Source organism: Lathyrus oleraceus, chromosome 5, assembly GCF_024323335.1.
Source record: "Lathyrus oleraceus cultivar Zhongwan6 chromosome 5, CAAS_Psat_ZW6_1.0, whole genome shotgun sequence".
NCBI lineage: Eukaryota > Viridiplantae > Streptophyta > Magnoliopsida > Fabales > Fabaceae > Lathyrus > Lathyrus oleraceus.
The window spans coordinates 30,495,683-30,519,688 of record NC_066583.1 but is presented as its reverse complement, the minus strand read 5'-3'; the positions used below and the strand labels follow the sequence as shown (position 1 = coordinate 30,519,688).

Here is a 24,006-nt window from a genome sequence, read left to right as displayed (position 1 = left end):
TTTGAGATCAACCATACTTCTCCTTGGACTCCGTGTACATCCTTTTAGGATGATTTAGCGACATTCCGCCTCATCAATCGAGAGTTGTTTGGATCGTACCCAAACATTTAATTCATTCTCTTCTGGATAGGATGTCAGTTTTCTCTTCGATTCATAGTCTATCTCTTTCTCGGATCCAAGATATCATTCTTCTTTGATCTCGAACTATTTGTTCCCTATCCAGTGATATATTGTTCCTTGTACACAACAATACTTTCTCTTAGGCCCCGCTTATACCCTCTTAGGACGATATAGTGTTAGTCCATCTTGTGAACCAAGAGTTGTTTGGACCGTACCCAGACAGTTAACTCATCTTGTTTTTGGCTAAGACGCATGTTTACTCTTTGATTCCAAGTTCCATCCATTTGTGGGTTCCCTTGATACCATTTTGTTGGTGCAAGTCATACTTTTCATCAGTGTATATCTCTCTCTATTCTCGTGGTTCCACGAACTACGATTGCTCTGATTTTCTCATTGCACAATGAGAATACGTAGGCATGAGGATGCGAATCCTTGGCGAGCATACTTATAATTATTCCTCCTTCCGCCTTAGGGCACCATTCATGTCTTTCACGGCCCATTACCTACCTTCGACCATAAATTGTTCACCCAGTGACATATTAATTCTTTGACATCGAAACACACTTCTTTTGGAATTCCATATATACCCTTTTAGGACGCCTAGCGAATAGTCTGCATTTCTACCTAGAGTTGTTTGGCTCTTACCCTGGCATTTAATTCCTTCTTTTTAGGATAAGACATCATTTTCCTCTATGGTGCAAATCCCATTTCTCCTGTGGATTCCAATATACTTCCACCATTCGGTTTCAAATTACACTTCTTCAGTCACTTGTCACCAAACATTCAATTTTGTGACTTTGGTCACTTCATTCCGTTCATCTCCATGATATATTCATAATCTACCTTTGTTCACTCCATGTGATATACCAGTTACCTTTGAGCCAAATACACTACCTCGTTGTGCTCCTTCTTGCGCCACTTTGTGAATCGAGAGCTGTTTGGACCGTCCCTAAACACTTAGTTCTTCACCTTACTCTTGGGTTCATCTTTCCCCCCTTTGCTGGAGTTCAAATAACATAATTCTTTAGTTTAGACGATACTTTGTTTATAATTCTTTTCATCTCCCACCACTAGTTCTTCAAACTACGGAGCTCTGAATTCCTCATTGCATTATGAGGATACGTAGGCATGAGGGCCCTAATCTTCACTGAGCACTCTATCTATTCTTTTTCCTTTTCCCACATCCTTTTGTGAGTAATCTTTAGATATCACACCCATTCAAGTGAGAATAATCAAAACAGTTCCCATGGAGTACCATGGATGCTTAGGGTGCTAATACATCCCCCTTGCATAACTGACTTCCTTACCCAACATATCTCTTTCCCTCGGGTTTTATCGATGTTTTCCTTTTCCTTCGGGAATAAATAAAGTTCGATGGCAACTCTGTTGTATGTTCGAGCGTGCGATATGTTCGAGTATATTTCCGCTAGCTTCACAAACGAAATAGCCTCATTGGTCGTGGGCATAGGACAATTACCAAACTTACCAGCCTTGCCATGGTTTAGTCGTCCATGTAGTTTGTAGCAAGTTTCCCGAGTGTGGTAATTGTGATCATAATAGTCGCAAAATAAATGAGTCTTCTCTCCACCTCGTTGATTAGGAAGTGGTTTACAATTGACATGGGGAATTGCCAAGGCAGATCCTTCAACTGGTGGAGTGTCAACTGTTGTATTTTTATCAAGCATCACTTACCGAAGACTCTATCCCCGACGCTCTTCTGAAAAAACTTCACCAATTGGAGGGATAGGATTTCTGCCTAGAATACGGCCACAAACCTCATCAAAATCAACATTTAGACCTGCAAGGAACTTGAAAACACGACTAACATCCACCATCTTCTTGTAATGCATGTTGTCGGTAGGTGATTTCCACTTATACTCATTGAAAAGGTCCAAATCCTGCCAAATACGTTTGAGACAATTGAAGTATTTGGTGACTAAATCTTCACCTTGACGAATTTCTCCCAGTTTGAGAGTTAATTCGTAGATTTGGGATTGATTTTCTAAATCAGAGTACATTCGGGAGACACCTTCCCAAAGTTATTTTGCAGTACCATAATAGAGATAATTTGCACCTATCTCTTTATCCATGGAGTTGACTAACCATGTCATGACCATGGAGTTTTTAGCACCCATCCCATGTATCATAGTTTGCACCTCCATTGTTTGGTCGTTTTTTGTCTCCATTGATGTAATCAATCTTTCCTCTCTCCCTGAGATACATGTGAATAAATTATGACCATAAAAGATAATTAGAACTGTTCAGTCGAATTGTTGTGATCTGAACAGGGTGGTTTGCATGGCACGTCCAGACTAATTGAGGTGTTTCAGGTCCGGGTGAGGAATGTTTGGGTGAATATGGGGACACAGTTTCAAACATGGCGTCAGATATTATGTGGGATGGAAAAAAAGGACAAACAGAGCAGAAGCAAAAAAAAACCTAAAGAATTCTTTTTGCGATTGATACCATATTGAAATATGCTTTTTTATTTCACATGAACTGTAACACAATAAATAAGGGTATTTATGGAATATGAATTACACTAGGAAGTAGGGATAATTATTCTCCCTATAAATGCTAGTCTTAAATAAGGTAAGAATAGAATAATACAACTAATTACTATTAATTACAATTTATATCCAGTCATAATGAGTTGTACATGGCAGAATCTGTTTGAATTTGTGCTAATATTCAACATTAATAATATGGCTTTCACGTCACCATTATTTTGAAGTTGCATGTTAGAGAACTTAACATGTCCATCATCATTGACTATTGACAAACAACAATACTCAATATTCACCATCATTCTTATGTCGTGGTGGTTGAGACAATGATTCATTTAATTAAGTTGGTCGTTCATATCAGATAGCGTAACATCAACATTGATCCTAAACAAATGGGAATGAGTCCCCTTGTTGTAGTAAACTACATCTAGGTTGAGTTCATTACAACTAAGTATATGTAAGAAGAGTTTATTATTTTTATGTAAATTGCAAATGAACCATTTCAAATTTTACAAGTTCATGTGCATCTAGCCCATTAAAAGTGTCAATCCAATCTAAACCACACAATAGAATCCAATAACTTGACAACTTTTAGATTATAGAATCTTAAACATGCAAAAAAAATTAGTTTGAGTTCATATTATTGAATATGAATCCAAATGACACATTTCATAATGATTTTGAATTCTATAATTTAAAATTGTCTTTGACAAGATTATAGTTCATGTTCTTTATAATAACACCTTTAAATTACACCAACATAAACAATAACAGAAAATGTCGTTAAAGTAGTAATTTAGCTAAAAGTATCCAAAATAACATATAATTTAACATATTAAGCTTAACAAGTAACAATCTATAGCCAAATTATCATAAAAAGAATATACACTACTTGGAAAGTGAACTACTGACCCTCATCATCATCATTATTTTCATCTTCATTTGCAAGGTAGTATTGGCTTCCTTTAAAATTTCATAAACAATGGTCTGGAAACCATTGTCTTTATATATAGTTTCACCAGATATTAACGAATGACTAAGTCTCAAATATGAAATTTTGTTCCTCAGAGGACAAATGTCAAACTTGATGCTTTGACAACAGGTTCAACAAGTTACACCAAAACCACTTATGCTAACAAGTAATAGATGATGGATAAGAAAACCAAGAAAGAACATAATTAAATTGTTTACCCAGTTTGGTGAAACTACACCTATTTTCGAGGGTCGAGTCCACAACCCAAGAAAAGAAATTCATTATTAGTAGTTTAGTACATTTAGACTTACAATAAACAACAAAACATATGTTGTTTAATGCATCATCCTAACACTATCCAATGACTTTCTATTTAGAGTCTCCCCCTAAATATGAGAACCTACTCACTTTCTTCTCTGCCACAATCATAGTGACAGGGGCAAACAACTACTAAACCCTGGTGATCAACTTTAATCTTTACAAGATAACGACTGTTGAATATTACAACTCAACTAGACAAACCTTATATTCCAAGTTACTTAAATATATAGATGTACATAAACAATGTTGATTACAACTCAACTAGACAAACCATATATGCCAAGTACTGAAACATAGAGGTGTACATAAATATCCTACACTAATCCTATTAGGGCATTGGCGTGGATACACATCACAAAACCTAACACTTTAAGATCTTCAATGGGGGTGTTTGTTTTACAATGTAAGTTTGAACTCCTTATATAGCAATGTAACTCTGGGTTTTTCTCCTTAGATATTATCTTTGAATTCGTCAAGAATTAATGCGGAATCTGTTGGATATTTATTTGCTCCTTCAATATCTCCAACAATATATGATTTCTTTTAATTCAAATTCAAATTTAAAATCTTCATTTAAATCTGAATTAAACTTCATTCAACTGTCAAATAAATCATCTAATCATATTGTTGAATCAATAACAATAAAATCTTTAACAAATCTTCTGTAGAACACACTCCAAAATGAAGCAATTTGACACTTGTTGCACAAGGCTCAAATGTCATACCAACATGCTAGAGCATCGCACACATCATGTGTTCCTTCTGCAACTTCATACATCTTTAGCAAGGTAGACCAATCTTGAATATTTGGACAATTTCCAAATTGTTGTTTTGCTAAAATGTAGTCAATTCCAAGGGCCAATCGAATAGGAACAACAAAATATGCACACATACAAGGACCAAACCACACGCAGTCCCACCTTCCTCTAATCATGTCCCTTCTGCCTCCTGCAAGGGCTTCATTCTTAGTTGGTATGGGTGGTTTTCCTTTCCATGTGGGAATCATGTATGGATGTGATCTAAAAATATCACCTCATGTATCCCTGTAGAGTTTCCCAACCATGCAGGATTTGGGCACCTCTCATTTGGGGTGAAGTGGTCATAAATGGAATAGAGATAATGGGATGTTTGGGAATATCCTTCATGTACCCGAATTGGTGGAGAACTCGTTCAAGTAGGTATCAGGCCTTACGTCATATGCATTTGATCCAACTTGAATATAACCAAGTGTCATTCAGTGGATATTAATACTAATATAAATAATTATATTAATATGTTACCGGAATAAGTATCATATATATCCTACTAGTTGTTTCATCTCGATCTCCTTTGTAGAATTCATCTCTTATACAAGTAAATAAATGCAAAATAAATTTCCAGGCATATTCATTAACCATATCTAGATTTATGAAATACTCAAGTATACAGAGTCAAAATATGTGGTGTTCTCTGTGAAAATGGACGAGTCGAGCAGAAACAAGAGATACGCTTTGATGGAAAAAAAGCTATGCATGTGTCGCTCTACCTTGACGCCCTTCTCGTGAATTTGAAGAATTTGAATCGTTAATGACCTATTGGTCTTTTCAACTTTTTAAGGGCCTCAGTTCGAGCAACTCAACCAACATATTCAATCATTAATCTTTAGTAACAATTACATGGCCAAGGAGACGTGGGTGAGAAGAGAGTGAAGAAAAGACACGTCATGAAGTGTCATTATCATCTCCCTAATTATAAGGTGCTTGTTTTGTCGTGTCACCTCTCTGAAAAAATGATGTTGACAGATCGTGACCAACTATGTTGAAATCTCTAGAAAATATGTCATCTAGTCTATTTTCTTGAATGACATCGATAAAATATTCTTCATTTGAAGTCTACATAGTGATAATCTTCTTGTCACTATTTATAAATTTCATTAGCCCATCATGATAAAGAAAACAAAATAACTAAAAATTAAAAGCAATATAAAACAAGAATATAAAATAAATTGTAACATATGTAGCATACTCCTTCTTTTAAGATATTCGTGGCCATATGTTTTCCATAAAATCCCAAGGTATATATGTCTTACTAACCTCCTAGATGTACATTGGCCATCAGAAAACTCCAACCATTTAACTTGACACCCCTCCAATTAATAATGACATCCCCCCTCTTGTTTGGAGTGAAATAATCTTGGTATCCTTGTAAATTTTTTTGACAATTTTGAAATTTCTAGTTTCGTATCGGAAATTTTGTGAATTTACATGTTTTTACCGCTGTTGTAAGACATGGACTAGAAATTTCAAATTTCAGGAAAGCATCTTCCAGAAATTTCAAATTTTCTGAAAGAGTTATACCGAAAATCATGATTTTTGCGTAAAATGTTAAAAATCCCAAAAAATTTGAATTTCCGGTAATACCGAAAATTACAAACTATGCCAAATTTCCGATATACTCCCAGAATTCTCAAAAACATGAAATTTCAATTTTTTTGGTGCAACGGCCTACATAAATGATTCGATTAAAAAGTCATCACATATAATAGAGACATATTTATCACAAAAGTTGTTCTACGTACGAGATTGCAACACTACTTAGGATAATTTCCCAACTTCATCTTCTCAATGTCTAATATGTCCTACATATGATGGTTTTGATGCTTTTGCATCTTCATTACAATTCTGTCTCCAACGGTCAGTGACGGGTGGCAATGGATTATCAGGTTTGAGTTTTACCTGAACCCAATGATTGTCATTGACAAAACCAACAACAATGATTTTATGGCTGCTCGTATACATAGGTGGAGCCAATGTAAGAGGGAGAAAGGTAATATTAAGTCTCTTTGACAGAGAGACAAATACGACATTATACCTACTAATAATAGGGTAACCCATATCAGGAATCGTCATCCATTTTTCTCAACCTTGCACACTCAAGTGTTCTACTTTTAAGGCATTTCTAACTTTAGAGACTGTGTCATAGAACAAATTGAAAAACAATTTAGGGTGTTGATGAACTTGAGTATCTAACTACATCCGAACCAACGACCATGACTCTTTTCCCCATCCAAATAAAGTTGCAATAGCCCGAAAACCACAATTTCCATCGTCACACACATCAACAATGTCATCAATGTATGGATGCAAGACACCAGAAAATTGAGACAAGTAAAGATGCCTCGAAGATGCAGTGGCCGGTTGACTTTGAACTGACAGACTTGAAGGTTGACTTTGACCTAGCATACTTGAAGGTTAACTTTCTATTGGTTTCGTGCATGATCTCTTTGTAGTTTGACTCCCCTACCAGCCATCACCATACTTCCATTATAAAGGATCATAATGCGCATCACTCTTTTCACCTTTTCTACTCTTCTTAACTCCCTTATTTGCTTTGTACTTCATCGGCGGTAGACACATCGAAGTTATGGATGGATGTGTTAGTTTTCTAACCTTTTTCTTCAACACCTTATGGCCCAAATATCCAAAGAATTGAAATATGTCTTCAACTCTTCACACTCTACTTCTAAATCCAGCTTTGTACAAGTATCTTTATGATTGACATCATGCTCTTTAATGTGTAATTTCTTCCAAAAAACATGAATTGGATCTAAAGGAACAAATTTGTCTTGTATTTGGAAACCGACAAGTTGACACGCACAAGGTAACCCATGTGTTATTCTAATTAAGCAACCACAAGCGTCTTTGCTTGTACCAACAAATTTTACCCTTTCTAGTTCCTTCCCTATATGTTGTATACACTACCTTGAAACAAAACCGTGCAAGTTGGTATAGAATGAAGTGTTATACCGATGCTTAATGTTGGCAATATTTTTTTGGAATGAGATCCTGATTGAACCAAGCTGCAACTTCAACATGGTGTTCACAGTATCCCAACTTCGGCACAAATCTCCCCGACTTGTAATCAACATATTTTTTAGTCTCCAATGAGCAGACTCCACCCTGTTCGTTGTTGTGTTACCTAAATGAGTGACTATGTTAGTCCAAGCCGCAACAAACCTTTCTTTATAAGGTGTCAACCATGTTTCAATTATCTTTTCTACCTCCTTGACCATTTGTAGTATCGAACAATCACAATTATAATACCATGTTGTTGTCAATATTTATGCTCATACTATACTTCAGATTGGGACTCAAATATTTGTCATTTACATCACATAAAAAGTATACTATCAATATCATATAAGGGCAAAAAAATATTTAATTTAAATTTATTACATAACAAAACATACTTTGTCTGTGGTGAAGAACTGCGTACAATCACTACATAAATCTGTAGATGACTCTGCCGGCTCTAGACCAAACAATTAAAGTATTTATTGAAATTTCTGCTCTGTTATTAGAATTTTCAAATATACTCAAAATTTCTGGTATACCGAAAATTTGGAAATTTCTAGTACTTCTTGTTTGTTCACGGAAACTTTAAGAATTTTCGGTATTATATATACCGGATTTTTTTTGAATTTTCTGGTATTTTTTACCGAAATTTTCAAATATCTTGTATGAATACGTGAATTCTAAAAAATACGAAAAAATGAGTATCGAAAATTTCAAATTAACTATAAAATTTTTTGTTTCAGTAAGTTTAAAAAAGTAAAAATTATGAAAGAAAAATAAAATTTAAAATATAAATATTAGAAAGGATGTTTTGGAAATATTGAAAATTGAAGAGTGTCATAAAACTCCACATCATCCTCCAACACAAAGGCTCTTGAAGTTAAAGTTATGGCCCAATGGTTCCATCTATTTCCTTTTGTGTCTTACGTGCACACTCCTGCTTGGCAAATGCAATAGCTAAGTCTCTTTTCCCTAGAACGGGTTCTTAACATATACTAGTAGTTTGTATCCATTATTACGCTCACAAAAGTTAATTAATTAGTCAATTTGACAACTTAGAAGAAGAAAAAAAAATAAGAATCCATTGCTAACATATACTTTATATCCATTACTAAACACACAAAAGTTAACTAATCCGTCTCTTTTCCTGAAGTGTATTGTATAGTTTAAACTATATCAACAACTTAGAAGAAGAAAAAATATATATACATATACATCTAATCGAATAATCAGGTACATGTGTACTAATTTGTTTTAAAATAAATATATATGTGATAGAAAAGATTTGGTTCAAATGAAAAGATGGAAAAAAAAATCGGATTTGAAGATTTAAAGGTCAAAATATTTGGCTAAGAGAAAGAATAAAATTCATACATAAAGGGAGATTTTTTATTCAAGAATCCATAACTTTAAAAAACTAAAAGTATAATGGAAAAAATATCTTTGATTGTTTGTGTCATATTTTGTAGGTTTAAATTGTTACATTGCATTTAAGAAATTCATTAGCAATTTTAACTAATTTTTTACTCTAATGATTATTATAAATAAGCAATCTAAAACTGACACTACCAATTTATATTACTTTAATTATATTTATTTTTAATTGAATTTTAATTAAATTTTAAATATTAATTCTATAAAAAAAATGATAACTTTACATGTTATTGTAAAGAAACAAAGTCCATTCTTCTATGAAAAATAATATTTTAATGATAAGTAGTAATATGTTATTCCTATTTGGGTAATATTCCTTAATTTCAAACAATTTAAAGTTTCAAGTAAGCAAACTCCAATAATAAATTAAAACAAGCAATATATCTTATACTCTTATAAGATAAGCAATCACAAAGCAATCATGCTTTGGAAATGTCCTAAATCGAAGAGTTTTTTTATAGAATAAAAATATATTCCAAAATAAATGATTTATTTCAATTTTTAATATATATTTTTTAATTTTACTATCTAAAATGATTTCTAAAATATGTTTCATGGCTAGAAAAAAGAAATATATGTCATTGAAAATGTCATATTGGCTTTTGCTCTAACGAGTGTGGTTGAATTTTGGGATGAGATTGAGTGATTTGTGGTACCAAAGACACGGTAACTTTGTGTCTATCTCTCTCCTAAACAGTTTCTCTCTCATTTTCTCTGTATATTCTTTTCAATTTTCTCTTTCATAAAATGGTAATGTTACCCAAAATCATGAATGCAAAGTCACTTAATTCATACATATGCAAAAGACACAGTACATCATCAAGGTAATAGTCAACTCACTACCGATCGAAAGATAAAATGACTAACGTATCCTCGTGCCATAGATGATAGACCATAGTCAATATAATGACTTAAAATCGTAATTTGATTTTATTACTCGTTAATAGCAACCCAATTGTTAAAACGGACAATACTATACTGTTTAAAGTGTCAAATTTAACCACATTGCTTGGTCTATAATCTTCCATTTCAACCAGCCTGACTCTCTTCCCTTTACATTCTCTACATGTCTCAACAAAAGTCCTTCAATCTCCATAAATCCACTTGAGGGATGGTCATAAATCATATCTAGAAACAGATTGAAAATGGGATAGTATGCAGAGTCATGTAAGAACAATGTTTCCATCCAAACCCAGCCCCCATAAACTCTGTAGCAGCTTGTGATTGGCTTAAATGACCTTTCCACATCCTACTAACAAGTCATTCAGAGTAACATCTTTTAATTAAAAAAAATAATCAGAACAGAACTAAATAATTAACTTTAGTTTTCCAAGATCCTAAAACACAATTATCCCAACAGAAACAAAGCATAACAGTCATCATGAATGAAAACAAACTGTAGAGATTTCCATTTTGTAAATGACTATAGGAGGTCTTCCATGTAGAAAATGAAAATTTCATCTTTTCAAAGGGAAATGCTAATGGAACTTCTTCAGAATGGAAATACAAGCAAATAAACAGATCTTATTTGCAACAGGTAGGGTGAGAAAAGACAATCTTATCAAAAATCATCGTCATCCTCCTCTGCAATATGCTTGGCCAGTTCTTGCTCTTGCTGTTGTCTCTCTCTTCTCTTTTCAGCACTTTCTTTTTCTTTGTGTGTGTTTGGTGGAAAACGAAGTGCTCTAACAGCTTCATTGTGCATGTTAAGACAGAAGGCAATCCGAGAATTAAAAGCCTGCTGAGGCTCATTTGTGGAGTAAATATCTCCAGTTTCCTTGGATACCATCCACCCACTTGAATGATCCAATGTAGCATCAATTGCACCATCACGAATAGCCTTTGATACAATGCTCTCAGCATCAGCAACAGGATTTGGCGAGTCCAACCTCAATTTTTTAGCAACATCAGCTAGTGAGATGCGAGAATATGAGATGCTGATGTTACGCAAACCTGTCCTGATGACATTATGCCGCAGGCGAACAATCAAATTGTGGGTTCCGTCTGCACTGAAGGTGGTTGCAAACTTATCTGCAATGTTCTTAAACAGCTCCAAGTCTCCAATACGGACAGCCTGGAATTCGACAACATAAGCTAAACTAACACAGTATTATAGCATATGAAACAAGGAAAATGCTAATGAGTGCCCTTAGGACATCGTTTAAGGAAAATTTTGTGTTGGAAATGGTGTATTTAACTTTTTAGAAGATACAAATTGTTGTTTCTAATATAAAATTTCTATTTTTGGCTTCCTTAACTAGTGCCTGTTTAGGGTTTAGGGCATTTGTTAGCATAACCCATATGACAAATATGGATATCAAATTTGAGAATTAACAAACAACTGACAATGCATAAAAAAAGAAGTAAATAATTTTCAAGAAAGCACCATAGGTTGAAAAAAGACCCAACAACCGCATAAAATATTCTTTTGGCACGGTTGATAACTAACTCAGGGTCTAAATTGTGCAAGAGGGCCTTGAGAAAACATTAAAACCCATAGTTATAGATTCAACTGGTATTAAGAGAAAGAATAGTAGACTATCCCTCTTAATACCTTCTCAGACTATCCCTCTTAATTCCTTCTCAGACTATGCCTCTTAATATGTAACCTGTTATCAGGAAATTACAGGGTAATATCTAGAAAACATTGTTAATGTTTAGAGCTGTGGTATTACTAAGAGAGATGTTGTGTAACAAAAAAATGACTAGTCAAGGTTAAGATGTACAGCAAAATGAGTCAATTTACTAGTGAAATCCCCAAAAAAGGAGGAAATTAAATTGTCAAACTACTCCATATTCCAAGCAATGGCCCAATTCCATATTCCAAGCAATGGAGTAATTTTCCGAATTAGAAAAATAAAACAGCAATGGCCCAATTCCAAGCCAAAAAAGAAAGTAGATGAAAGAAGACCTAATCTCAAATTCAAATACCAGGGGCTATCAGAAGCTTACATATAGTGGTTAAAGGATATAGGAGACAAATCAATCATAATGATATTAGAACTAGCTTCGAGAGATATTTTTATGACCAACACGGCTGGATGATAATTCATAATGTGGACTTACATTTGTAAGCTCAAAGTAAGGCCTTAGCGCTTTCTCCATTCCCTTCTGCATAAAGACAGTCCGTTCAGGTATTTCTCCCAACAGCAAACGCACTATGATAGCCCACTTGTTACATTGAATTCGAAAACCCCGGGCTGCAACTGGAGCCTTACGAGCAGCCTGCAGGAGAGACTCTTTTGCATCTGTATACTCCAATTGAATTGTCCGGATTTTCCCGAGGTAGAAGAGATAACGGCAAAACTGATAGAAATATACAACAACACAAATGTGCACATATGAATGAAACAAGAGTCAATGAAAATAATTTTAACAAAATCATTAAGCTTCATCACAGGCGCTTTATCACCACAGCTGTGAGCACTGGAATAAAATGTAGAAATTTTAAGCGAATTTCTTTTGGTGCTCAGGATGATATAACTAACATACCTGCTGGTTTGAATGTGCTTCAAATCGTGGAGCCTTTGACCTCAACTTCTCTGCTTGGTCAAATAGGTTGTAGTGAAGATAGTTGCGAAGTAATAAATTCAAAAGGGTTTCCTGCAATGCATCAACAGGTAAGTACAAGATCATAAGCCTTAACGTAAAAAAATCTTCTACATAAGTACAAAACAAACCTGGCCCAACTCATCATGGCGCAGAGTGGCAATCCGGTGCAATGCAAGGAGGTTGCTGAAAGGAAAAATAGCACATTGTGATTAAAACAAGTTACTGGAAAATAATCAGTTGTGCACCTCCTTGATTTATTCATTATGTAGATAAGCACACAACTCACCCCCTAATTTCAGCTAGATCTCCAGTAAGTTCATGGCTATATGAATAGTAAAAAAATAGTCTAGATGCAATAACATCCACAGTTCTTCTGTTCACATTCTTCAGCCAAGCAACGCTAGCTGAGGAACAAGCTTTGGCCTATAAAAAGAAAAACCAAAGAACCATAAGCATTCTACTATTTGTCAGATCGCATAGTTGAAAACATATAAGAAATACGGAAACTGACCTCATTGTATTTTTTCTGATCAATCAGAAAAAGTAGTACAAGCAGATAACAGTAAATTTCTAGCTCGGGCAACAAATGTTTAGTTGCAGGGGTTTGAATCGCAGACGTTGCAGCGTCCACTTCCATCTCATGATCATCCTCCTAAACAATCATTGACAAGATTATTAATGAAAATACCATTGCCATTTCACCACAAAAAAAAAACATAGGAACACAACAGCCTAATATTTTCCAAAAGACAGAGAGAAAGAGTAATTGATCAAACTCAGAAAGCATTCAAACATATATCTCACGAGATAACTTCTAGAAAATAAGTTTGTGACAACGACATTCAATAACAGAACTAAGTTAGAAAGTTGCAAGTAGTCAAAGGATACTTTTAAAATAAATAAATAAATATTCATCGCCTCCTAATTAGGTTGACAATTAGGGCCCTGTTTGGATATATAGTAAGCAAGGTTGTCAAGATCGAGATCTTACATAAGATCGAGAGAGAATAGCAAGATCGTAAAACATAAAATCGTAGCTAAGATCGGAAGGTCTTACCCAATTATTTTTGAAAGATCAAGAGGGGATAACAAGATCGTAAAACATAAGGTCGCAACAAAAATGAAAAAATAATAGTATATATTTAGAGTATTTTTACATGATATATATTTGTAGTAGGCAAGTGTATTTGTGAGAAAATGACTCTTCCATATTGTCTAGACATGTATGATTGAGTTTTTATACTTTATTAATACCACATGGAACATTTGTTAGACATTAGACATTTCTGATCAATTGCTAGGATTATCATAAGTCGACCAGTTAAAACAAACCCTACAAGTGAGATGTTTATTCTCTAAACCCTAAATCTAAAACTTCATTTCAAAGGGCAGGCATCTGTGCCTGTCAAACCGTAATTATTGGGCCTTTGCATCTTGTCATCCTTCTCACGTTTTAATGGTGGTGGCCGGAAAACGGCCAATCATGGCCAAAACTGGCAAAGATCTCACAAAATCAACGAATTTACGAATTTTTTTTTCACAATTTGGCTACAACAAAGATTCTACTTAAGATCGGTACTGTTGGGGTGAGTGAGATCGTAAAATCTTAAGATTTGAAGTTCTAGATCAAGATCTCGACAGCCATGTAATTAAGTACCTATGGATAAGCTATTTCTATTCCGAAAGAATAAATAAAGTCAAATTACTTTCATGAGCTATAATCTATTTTCAGAAGCTATCTAGCTTATGGAAATGTCACAATGAGTTCTCGCTATCGGTCTCATAAGTTTTTACGCCATCCGATAAGCTCAAATAAATCAATTTGAATTGCCCCTAAATGGCCCCAAAACAACTAACATCTTCATCCCTAAATTCAATTCTTTGTAGATTTAAATCAAGATAAGCATATGAAAAATGAAAATACAAAATGTTTATAAATAGGAACATTCACTAAATGATAAATCTAACATATAAGTTACCTTGGGAAGATAAGCAGACAATTTGGCATGAGATTCAGAACCAGGAGTAAGCACATGATCAAGAAAAGACGTGATAACAGAAGCTGTCAATTTCCGTCTCAATGCAATTGTAAGACGAACAGCACGAGCAATTCTACGAACTTCCTTAGAGTACGAACCGGTCTCGATGAGCGTTGCTATCTCCTTCAAATCTACGAAACACAATTCCAAAATCCACAAATTTAAACAAGATAAATGTTGAAGTGATTTAACAGAGATTTGAAATCGGTACAGTGGAAGTTAGACGGAGATTCTTACGCTGCAAAGTAGATGGAATCGGTGGAGAAACGGAGTTGGAAGGAGATGAACGATCTTTCATCTCAAGATCTTGAGTCATTTTGAACGAAATTGAGCGAAATTGGGAGAATCTGATAAAAAACCCTAACAAGTGAAGAAATACCAAAGATGAAGCAACGTGGTCACAGACTCGCGAAGCTTTTTCTGAAGCTTAAACGCATCGTCGCACGCTTCTTTTTTCTTTTTTTCCTTTTCTTTTGATTTTTTTTAGTGTATTTTTACTTTTTGATGCTGGGATTTTCTTTTACTAATAGTCTTTTTTAAGGCTAGCAAATAAATTATGCGGTTTTCTAAATACAATCTCTTATATTATTAATAATATTCTTGGTCTATGAATGGCCCAATACATACATGTGAGATCCATGTATTTAGCTCAACCATGCAAAATCTAATAAAAGTTATTTTTTCACTTCACTCATCTTAGATTTTATACGTAATTCAGACGTTAGAGTGATAATTTTGCAGGTTTATCTTACGCCATCGCATCGGAGATCAACATCGTTGCTTCAAGAATTCAACATCGTCAATCAACATCAACTTTGGTTATCGCATGGAACAGTGTTTGTGGGAATCAACTTCTAATTCCCGTGAAACTTCATGATCAGGTCATTCTCAATCCAGAAGCTCGAGATCTACTAGATATGTTGTAAGGTGGAGAGGATAACATTTTGCATCTCACCGAAGAACTCTGCAGAATTCCCCGATCTTGCATCATCTCGATTCTTCATCGTCGACGAGATCCACATCAAAATGTTGTGTGATGGAGATCCTTCATTAGAAAACCTCCCTCAAGTGACGATTGGCATTATATCTCAAAGTAAAAACAAATCGATTCTAGGATTTCAAGATCATGAGAAGGTAGATAGGACCCTAAACGCAAAACTACCGCTAGTTATAAAAGTTAATGTGGCAAATCACGTGGTGGTCGGTTTCCTCGTGGACGATAGGAGTTTGTGTAACGTTCTCTACATCGATACACTTAAGCAACTAGGATTCCACCAACCGGTTATGAGTTTGTGCGGTGATGGAATTCTCCTAATATTCAATGATTTCATAACTCACTCCTATGGAATGAAAAATTTATCGTTATTGCTCAAAGAAGGAGAAGACAAAATGGATATAATCTTTTGTTTCCTGATAGTTTCGTGTAAGAGTGCTTTCAGTGACATCCCTAGCATGTCCTTTTTGGAAATGTTGTATGTTGTGGCTTCCTTGGTCCACCTTAAAGTGACATATCACAACAACGCCATGAAGTTGTTAATATAAAACCTCCTTAACTCCGACCTAAAAGCATCAAGATGTTTTCGCGAAGTTATACTATAAAACCTCCTTACCACCACAACAGTGTTAGAGGAGGGTCTGAGAAGAGTTCATATGGTTGACCTTAACGTGCGTGAAAACGAGGTCAGACCCAAACCAGGCAGTGATTTCGAAGTCGTTCAGCTTGTTGATAATCCCATCTGATCCATAAAGATAGGGCACAGACTCCCCTTTAAGGTAAGAAAACACATTAATTGAATGTCTTCATGCTAATGCAAATCTCTTTTCCATTTCCCTACCTAAGATGCCCCGCATTGACCCCCAATGTGGCTTACCATAAGTTGAATGTCGATTCTAATGCCCGATATATATCTCAATGAAGAAGAAGATGGTCTCCATAGAAGCTCGAGGCTATTGCTAGCATAATCGAAGGAATTTTAGACGCCAACTTTGTTTCTGAAGTAAAGTACAATGAATGACTATCCAATGTGGTGCCAGTTATGAAAGCTTTTAGGAAGGGAAGAATGTGTGTCGGCTATACATACCCCCGATTGAGCGTGTCTAAATGACTCTTATCCGCTGTCTAACATAGACAAGCTGGTAGACAACTCAGTCATATATAAGTTGCTCTCATTCATGGACGTTTATTCCAGGTATAACCAGATACCTATTTTCGGGCCATGTAGGAATAAAATTGCATTCATGACTGAGCAAACCAACCACCAATACAATGTAATGTCATTTGGGTTGAAGAACATGGGTGTGACGTGCCAAAGGATGATGAATAAGGTCTTTCAAAAGGAGATAGGTGGGACGCGAGTATATATGGATTGTGAAGTCCAAGAAGAATTTCATGACCAACACCTCTTATGGGTATTCATAAAATTAGATAATATAACATGAGGCTTAATCCATAGAAATGCACATTCGGAGTGAAAGTCGGTAAATTTATAGGGTTCTACCTTATAGATAGGGAGATTGAAGCCAACCCTTATAAATATGAAGTTGTTCAGATGAGCGCACCAAATTTGAAGAAGTTAATCTGAACATGATGTTCACCACCATAAACAGGTATGTTTCAAAATTCTTCCAACATATATTGCCTTTTTTATAGGTTGATAAGGAGAGGGTCGAAGTTTGAATAGACACTAGAATGCGAAAGAGCATTTGAATTGCTAGAAAAGGCGTTAGTCATACCACTCATGCTTACTCACCCACTCATAAGCGAAGTTCTCTATTTATACTTGGTCGTCTCTGAGGAAGTTGTTAGCGTTGTTCTGATCAAGAAGTCATATTCCAACAAGAACCCAATATACTTTATATCAAAGGCTCTAGTCGAACAAAAAAGACGTTGTTAGAAGATAGATTAGGCAAATCTAGCATAGGTGACTGCTTCGAGAAAACTCTGAAAGTATTTCCTTTCATACTCCATATTAGTCTAAACCGACTTACCTTTGAAGCGAGTACTTCACTTACTAGACTTGGTTGGACGGTTGACAGGGTCGACCCAATCATATCGGAGGCCCCGTTCTAATTACAAAAATGGATCTTTTTTTTTAAATACAATTATAATAATTTAAAAAAATATATCAAAAATACAATTATGTATTAATTAAAAATAAATTTAATTATAGTTATTTTGAATTTTGATCAATCTTGATTTTTGTATGTATTGAGTTTTTATAATAACATTTCTTTCAATTATTAATTTTTTTAATAATATTTTATTTATTTTTATTAATATTTATGAAAAAAATAAAAAATTTAAAATTTGAGACCCTCTAATATTTGGGACTCTGTACTACAACACATGCTACACTTGCACAGGCCCGACCCTGACGGTTGACAAACCGCATATTGAATTATCAGAGTTCGGAGTGTCATACAATAGAAATGATCATCCCGTAATAAATAATATTTATGATATTATGCATACATAAGAATCCAATGCAAAAGCAAGAAGGATAACACAAGTTTTTGGTTGGATGAAGGATCATGTTAGTGGTGAAGGTCGATCAGAGGAGAAATTTGAGCTCAATATAATTTTAGTTCTTATGAATACCCTATCAATTTTTAAGAAGTCGTGAAGAGTTTGAAGTGGAAATTAACGATGGACTTTGAAATTAATCCTATCGAGAAAAATTAGAATTGAAGTCTTACTAATTTAGCAGTTTGAGCTAAAATCATTGGAAATAAAAGGATTTTAAAAACAAAATTAAATGAATTTAGAGAAGTTGACAAATATAAAGCTTGGTTAGTGACCAAATGTTATTATCTACAGGACGGGGTAGTGATTGCTCTAACAACTCGAATGGATACTATGAAGATGATATTAGCACTTGCAATACAAAATAGATGGAAGATTTACTAATTGGATGTTAAATTATCATTTATCCATCATGAACTCAATGAGTATGTATATGTGGAACGACCAAAGGGCTATGAGAATAAAGAAAGTGAGCACAAGGTGCATAAAGTTTTATATGGTCTAAAATAAACTCCATGAGCTTGGTTTACTTGTATTGAAACTCATTTAATTAATTTAATTAATGATGATTTCTAAAAATGTTCTAATGAATCGACCCTATTAACCAAAAGGAGGAACAAAGGCAAAATGTTAATAATAAGAATTTATGTTTAAAAGGAGTAAGGACATTGACGTGTGATTCCATTTTTGAGAGATCTAACAAAGGATGGTGAATTAAATTAATTGAATCTGATTCACATAATTAAGTATGTGATTTCATGACTAAGCCAGTTAAACATTTTAAATTTCAAAAATATGATAAGAATGTGTAAACTTATAAATGTAGGCTAATTTTTTAGTTTATGAGAAAAAATAAAAAAGTTTAATGAGTAAAATTATGATATTTTTGTTAAAATTTCAAATTAGTGATATTGTATCGTAGTCTTAGGATTTTTAATTTGACTTAATATAAGTGTTTGTTTTTTCAATTTTAACTTTTAATTATCATTTGATTAAATTATAATTTTAGTCCTCCGATATTTATGAAATTAATTTTCCTATTTTAAAATCAAGTAATTATGATCCTCTTATTTTAAATTTAAACAGTTTTAGTCTTCCTCTCATATTTTTTCATAAAAAAATCAATGAAATTTATATTTTTTTTACTTATATTTTTATCTACAAAGTTCAATATCAAATTTATATACGATGATTTGTCATGTTTTAGAGATAGCTTATCATCTAAAAAATAAAAATATTATTAATTTTAAGTGCAAAAGTATGAGAAAAGAATCAAATACTGTTTAAATTTAAAATAAGGGGAGCAAAACTGTTTAAATTTAAAATAAAATAAAAACAATTTCGTGAATCACATAAAATAACCTGATCAAAACTATAATTAAACCTTATTATTTTTTTACACTATTTTCAACATATAAATAAAATTAATTTAATAAAGGTATAATATTTTATAATAAATTATTATATTTTTTTAATTTATGTGCAAAAATCTTAAAAAATACTCATTCTATGTAGTAATGTATTTATAAAGTCAAACTTTCAAGAGACAAGTAATTCTTTTCATTTGATTAATCTCTTGTTTAGTTTTATTCGTATTTATCTAACAAAAACAAAAATATTATTATACTAGTATTTCTAAAATAAAATAAGAATTTTCTTAATCAAACTATTCCATCGTGATAAAAAAATTCAAGAGCATGTTGACAAAAAAATTTGGTTTAATACATATTTTAATCCCTTAATTTAATTTAATGTTTCGCTTTAGTGTCTTAATTATAAAATATTGTAAGTTAGTCCCTTAACTTCATTTATGTTATCTTATTTGGTCCTTCCGTCAATTTTATGAAAAAAAACGTTAAGTTCTGGTCACGTGTGTTGAAACAAAAAATTTCAAGAAAGATGATAGACAAAGAAAAAGAACAGAGAAAAGAAAGAAAACTAAAAACTGAATTAGGATTGAGTGAAGTTATGTGTTTATATCATATAAAGCCCTTTATATAGGCAACTAAAGGCAATGCCCAAACTATATAAACTGAATCAAGCCTAGAATGTAAAATACAAAAACTTAAGATATATTTCGACACTACTATGTGTTGTATTCAACTCCTTCGAATACAACTAACTTCTAAACTTCGACTAGCTGCTTCGACACAGTCGAATGCTAGCTTTAAATCAGAACATCAAATTACAACTTCTAACACACCCCTTAATTTATGTTCTCAACACTTCTCATTCTTATGTTTCTCTTCAACTTGTCGAACTTGACTTTCTTCAGGGGTTTGGTGAGTATGTCAGCTAGTTGCACTTTTGTCTTGCATTGTTCAAGTTCAAGCTTTCCTTTGTTGACTTGATCCATCATAAAACGATATCTTCTCTCTATATGCTTACTTCGACCATGACACATGGATGGCTCTCCGGGTCAATAGCTGACTTATTATCGACAAACAATATCATTTTTCTATGTTCCATTATCTTGAGTTCTTCAAGCAGCATCTCTATCCATGTTGCTTGGCATGTTGCATATGATGCAGCCACACACTCAACTTCGCGATGATAAAGCCATAATGCTTTGCTTCCTTGAGCTCCATGAGATTGAAGCGCCTTCGATCATGAATATGTATCATGCAATACTCTTCTTTTCGTCTTGATCTCCAATGAAATTTGAATTAGTGTAGCCATATACTTATGCATCTATGATGATATCTGTTTGTCTTGGCATCAAGACACCATGATCAATCGTACTCTTTATGTATTGTTATCAGTAGTATTATTATTTTTATTAAAAAATTAATGATAATATAATAAGTTAATAAAATAATAAGAATTATAATAAAAATAGAGAAGGCAATTATGGGATAGAAACTCAGAGAACGTATCATTTGGGAGAAAGGGAGAATAAGAGGCTAGGGCTCAAGGGGAGAATTCAACATTGTTGAAGGTCAAAGAATCTATTGCTAGAAACTCCAAGGTAAGGATGAGGTTCTGATTATCTAAGGGTTAACATGATGATGATGAGTAGATTATGCCATGCAGGTTTTATGCTCTTCTTCTTTACATTCATAATCATTGTGATAATTCGTAATTATTGAATTGATCAATTACTTATTGAATTATGTGTGTGTGGTATGATGATGTTATGACTGATGTTGGAATGGCGAATTGTTGCAATTGTTGCTGTTAAAATTATAAAATTTGATTGGATTGTATGATGTCAACATTGTTGATTGATGTTGTTTCGGGTCAGAGTCAGAATCGAGTTATGAATGTTTTCGATGTAAATAAGTTGGGGTTTTGAAATTTTGAAAAGTGTTTTTTCGTGTTAAAATATGGTATGAACGATTTGTAAGAAATATGGGGTCTTAGGATGAATTTTAAGTGATTTCCGTTTTGAAAAAGTTGCAAAAAAGTGCTTTTGCAACATTGTAATTGTTTATTGGAATTGGACTAACTGGTTTCACTACTTAAAACACGTTTTGGGGTAAAAGTTAGAGGGTGTAACCAGTTACATGTTTTTGGGTAACCGGTTACCCTATAAAACAGAGGCCGCGCGGGGTGGTAAATGGGGTGTAACCGGTTACCAATGTTTGGGTAACCGGTTACCATGTATGTGGCAGTGTGAGTTGCGCTACTGGATATAGTGTAATCGGTTACTGGTTTTGGGGTAACCGGTTACATTGAGAGCATTTTCTTAAAAACTTTAAAAATTCATAACTTTTGTTTCGAGTGTCCGATTTGAGTGTCGTTCGAAGCATCAGAAAGCTGAGAGTGTGTACTTTCATTTTAAAATTGGTTTCAGTATCTGAAAATGAATATTTTTCTATGAGATGGGGTTGAAATGCATTGTAATGTTTATGAGGTGGTTTCATATAACCTTAAATGCATTATTGTTGCTGGTTATGTTGTATGTTGAAGTTGTTGAGTTGTATAACATGTATTTGATGCATGATGGCCAATATTGGCAATGTACATTGACTATGGCGGTGGGTCATTGTGAATGATGTTGTTATTGCATGTATAATATGTTGCATGCATTCATGTTGTTGGACAAATGGTTTGTTGTCGGTGAGCCTCAAATTCCATTGTGTGGATTAGGCTGGTAGTTGATTTTGGAGGTGACAGAATTAGTGAGACGTTATCAGAGGTGATGGTAACGAATTGGTGGATTTGATCCTAGGAGGTGAGAATCAAACGGTGAACTTGAGTGTTCACGTATTGGTACCACATGCATTGAGTCGAGTTGTGAGTCTCATTGCATTGTTTATTAGTTGCATTTGATATTGTATGGATGATTGATTATGTTGTTCTTATGTTGGGTGGTTGTTATGTTGTTATTATATTATGAATAGTTGTTGTATGGATTTATGTGAAATTGTGTTGCGGAATGGGTGATATGCATGTGATAATCTGATGCTTACTTATTATCATGCTTTCTTTTATATAATTATGATATCTCACCCCTTCTATTTGAATGTTGCCTCCACATGGATAACGTGCAGATAATCCGTAGTAGAAGCTCATATATTAGTGGAAAATGAAGTCTTCTGTTTTATTTTAGTGTCGACGTCTGCTTTGATGTGTAACACCGAGGAATTGGAACGTTGTGTTATTCATTATGTTTTGACATTTTTTATAATGACATGTTATGTTGTTGTTGAACATGTTGAGTTAACTGTTTGTTATTATTGTTTTGTTGCTATCTAATAAAAGTTAATATTCAGACAAGTAGTTATTACCACTATTTTTATAAATGTCAAGTGTTACACATCTTTTCGATTGAGCGGGATGATTGTATGCTGTAGTGTATTATCCTAAATTGCATGTTGAATTATTTTACTCTGTTAAATGTTTTAAATTACATGGGGTAAATTTAGGGTGTTACATAGTGGTATCAGAGCAGGTCGGTCTGTCCGGCCAAGTTGTTGAGTCGGTGTGGTGTGACACTTGAATATTGTTGATATTGTCTCTTTACCCATTGTTGTTGGTGGTGGTGTGAAACAGAAAATGGCTGGAAGAAACGAAGTTGTTATTGTTGCTGCTTTGTAAGTTATTGCTCTGGCTGTGTAGAATCAACCTAATGTTGGTGGGAACGATGAGTTCCGACATTTTGGGAAGTTCCAGAGGAACAATCCGCCTACTTTCAAGGGTAGGTACGATCCTGATGGAGCGCGGACTTGGATCAGGGAGATTGAGAGGATTTTCAGAGTGATAGATTGCTATGAAGTGCAAAAAGTGTGGTTCGGCACACATATGTTTGCTGAGGAAGTCGATGACTGGTGGATCAACACTCGTCAGGCGTTAGATGTTGCAGCTGAAGTTGTAACTTGGGTTGTATTCAGAAGACAATTTTTGAGAAAGTACTTTCGTGAGTATATTCGTAGGAAGAAGGAGATTGAGTTTCTTGAGCTGAAACAGGGTAACTTGTCAGTTACTGAGTATGCTGCCAGATTTGTGGAACTTGCTAAGTTCTACCCTAATTACAGTGAGGCATCTGCCGAGTTCTCGAAGTGTATCAAATTCGAGAATGGTTGAAGGAAGTCTTATAAGGATTAATTGGTACTACATATACCAACAAGATGCATCTTCTTTTCGGTAGTCTATTTCATAAGAACTCCACAGTTAAGCGTGCTTGACTTGGAGCAATTTTGGGATGGGTGACCTTTTGGGAAGTTTCTTATAAAGCGTATGAGTAAGGATAAAACATGAT

At 34.0% G+C, this 24,006-nt stretch overlaps 2 protein-coding genes across 2 annotated transcripts; one reads left to right on the top strand and one right to left on the bottom strand.

Annotated features, from left to right (window-relative positions):
- Positions 1 to 10,451: 10,451 nt before the first annotated feature.
- On the bottom strand, positions 10,452 to 15,271 carry LOC127078727 (probable 26S proteasome non-ATPase regulatory subunit 3). The gene is made up of 8 exons (XM_051019160.1): positions 15,017 to 15,271; positions 14,720 to 14,910; positions 13,252 to 13,392; positions 13,027 to 13,163; positions 12,869 to 12,923; positions 12,681 to 12,791; positions 12,255 to 12,494; positions 10,452 to 11,262 (listed from the first exon to the last, which is right to left on the bottom strand). Exons 1-8 carry the CDS (start codon positions 15,093 to 15,095, stop codon positions 10,750 to 10,752), a joined length of 1,467 nt encoding a protein of 488 aa, XP_050875117.1. The 5' UTR covers positions 15,096 to 15,271; the 3' UTR covers positions 10,452 to 10,749.
- Positions 15,272 to 23,303: 8,032 nt separating this feature from the next.
- LOC127078558 (uncharacterized) lies at positions 23,304 to 23,831 on the top strand. Its single transcript, XM_051019004.1, has 2 exons — positions 23,304 to 23,321; positions 23,367 to 23,831. The coding sequence occupies exons 1-2, from the start codon at positions 23,304 to 23,306 to the stop codon at positions 23,829 to 23,831; spliced, it is 483 nt and encodes a 160-aa protein (XP_050874961.1).
- Positions 23,832 to 24,006: the final 175 nt, after the last annotated feature.